At 46.7% G+C, this 2,500-nt stretch overlaps 1 protein-coding gene across 15 annotated transcripts in view; it reads left to right on the top strand.

Moving 5' to 3' along the window:
- Positions 1–2,500, top strand: part of ppfibp2b (PPFIA binding protein 2b) — an 80,705-nt gene that overhangs the window by 68,869 nt on the left and 9,336 nt on the right. For 12 of the 15 annotated variants that reach the window (XR_004213480.1, XR_004213481.1, XM_031868070.1 and 9 more), the window contains 4 exons: positions 365–397; positions 985–1,108; positions 1,239–1,358; positions 1,880–2,030. Coding sequence is in view for 13 of the 15 variants with exons in the window: in XM_031868070.1 (XP_031723930.1) it covers positions 365–397; positions 985–1,108; positions 1,239–1,358; positions 1,880–2,030 (428 nt within the window). In the remaining 2 variants the exon portion in view is untranslated. The remainder of the gene's footprint in view (positions 1–364; positions 398–984; positions 1,109–1,238; positions 1,359–1,879; positions 2,031–2,500) is intronic. The other 3 variants (XM_031868073.1, XM_031868075.1, XM_031868078.1) reach the window with 1 other exon arrangement.

Here is a 2,500-nt window from a genome sequence, read left to right on the forward strand (position 1 = left end):
AGAGAGAGAGAGAGAGAGAGAGAGAGAGAGAGAGAGAGAGAGAGAGATATTAAAGTAAACAGACTTCCCCATCAAACACTTCTATACATGGAGGGAGTTTGTTTTAGCACCACCTTGGTTAAGTTGTGTTTTCAGCCTCTGGTCAGGGCTCAGAAAATAGGTGTGAGATGAGCTCATTCCTCTCGTCCTGTCTCAGTATGCACACAGACAGACCGGATCCTGTCACAGCTTCAGCACCTGCCTGAGGCTTGTAGGTTTACATGTATACAGAAATTATTTTGGCTGTACATATGTGTGACTAATACTGGCTTCTGCTTTATTTCTGCTGGCTCTCTCCTCACTTCACTAACCTCCTCTGCCTCAGGATCTCCTGGCAAACATGACCTCTATGATGTTGGTGGGTATCGTATCTCAACCAGTGTGTGACGTCCTGCTGGGACCAGTGAGCCTGACGTGTGCTGAGTGAATGATGTAACCAGGGTGAAATGGACGTCTCTGTAGTGTATACAGCATAGAAGAGAAGCCATAAGGGCTTCATGCATGGTTGTATTTATAAAGAATGACCATAACCTGTAGCAGGCAGCACATGGTTTGAAGCATCAGTATGACACTGAGAGGCTGGGATATCAAATAAACATAACCATGTTGTATCTACTTACCTGATAACTTTAATAACTAATAAAGTTGATGTTGGAAAGAAGCTAGAACTGTTCTGGCTAACATGTTAGCAAACAGTGTCTGTGTCTGTGTGTCTGTGAAAACCCAAACTAAGAAGCTCCTTAGAGCTGAGTTGTTAATATGAATAGTATTGATGTGTAGCTTTAGTGCTCGAGTAGTTCACATAGGTGAACACCATGTGAACTAGGCCACCAATGAAAGAAGCACACAGCGGTGGTCCCTGCCAAGACGAAGAACCCCAGCTTTATTCTGGATCCCAGATCTACTTCCTGAGTGTCCGTTCTTCTCTCTTGTGTTTCTGTGCAGGGCATCCAGAGTGTCTTCTGTCAGGCCAGTCCCCCCTGTCCTCTGGAGTGGACTCTGGACAGCAGTCCCCTGTCTCACCAGAGAACAGGAAGAGTCACAGAGGCATTAAGAAATTCTGGGGGAAGTAAGTTTTGAAGATTGATATATATGCACAGTAGCTACACATTAACAGACACACAGACACATTATCTCAGTCTCTGTCTTTGTTTCCATTTGTCCTTCACACACTCATCAGTGTTTTTGTTGTTCCACAGGATCCGTCGCAGCCAGTCAGGCAGTCCTGCCCAAGTCCACGACCCCGAGCTGGGAGAGTTCCGGAGGGGAGGCTTCAGAGCTACAGCTGGACCGAGACTGGTCCGCCCACGGAACACACGGTAGAACAACATACGCTCATATGAGTGATGCAGGAGAGACACTGCACTGAACGCAGCCTTCATTAGCGTTCAGTCACACTCAGGTTGTGGTGGAGCACAGTCGGCCTCTGCTGCCTGCTGGTTCAGCATGTTTTATAATGCTACATTCATGTGCTGTTGCTTCCATTGTTCCACCGCCCTACTTGAACACAGCCCTTTGAGTCCAAAAGCAACGTTTACAGGATAAACTGCAGATATTCAATGTACACTTTTAACTGCTTTACCTGCATCAGCAACAGAACCGAACACAGTCCTACATGTCAATGAAGATTCATGTCTCAGCAAAGTCATATTTTACTAGCATGAAGTATCAGCTGCAGCTGCTTGGATGGTAGGAATAATGAAATAAATCGACTGTCTATAATGAGTTGTGGAGGAGATACAAAGACTCCGTGTTAGTCTGATATCACACACCCTGTGAAAGGAGCTGGAGCCCAACACTATAAACCGTCTCAATGTTAATCTCTTCTTCTCCATGTCAGAGACCTGAAGGTGCCTTTTTCTAAGTGGAGCACAGAGCAGGTGTGTGGCTGGCTCGAGGACATTGGACTGGGCCAGTACGGCATTCTTGCTTGCCACTGGGTCACCTGCGGTGATACTCTACTGTCGGCCACCCTGCAAGACCTAGAGAAGGTGCACAAACACACTCCACCGACTGTCCTCAAAGGGTTTCCTGACAGAGTAATCTCCACTCAGCCTGTCAGATCTGTTTCAGTTCTACCTGTCTGCTCGTTGTTGCTGTCTGTCTGTCTGTCTGTCTGGAGTTTAGCAATGCCTGTCTCTGCTCTTCAACCTGCTGGTTAGTTTCGCCTTCAACACTGTCACATTGTCCACCTCCTCTCTGCCTCTCTCATCACAGTCTCTGAACCATGATGATGAGCCTCGGGTTGATGAGGTTCTATATTTCTAGGGCTCTGGTGTAGCCATCAGATATCCAGGCCGACACTTCCTTTTCCGTGTGCTGCTCGTTGTTTACAGTCCGATTAGCAACTTGAGATGTGAGACTTTAGTGTTAAGAGACGTTGTGCTTCACCGGTAGCCAGTGTACAAGCTGATTGTAAACCAATAGAAAACTAAATCATCATCAGTCGATTGGCCAATGA

The sequence above is a fragment of the Anarrhichthys ocellatus genome, unplaced genomic scaffold (genome assembly GCF_004355925.1).
Source record: "Anarrhichthys ocellatus isolate YVR2014 unplaced genomic scaffold, GSC_Weel_1.0 scaffold41, whole genome shotgun sequence".
In the NCBI taxonomy this organism is placed as follows: Eukaryota; Metazoa; Chordata; class Actinopteri; order Perciformes; family Anarhichadidae; genus Anarrhichthys; species Anarrhichthys ocellatus.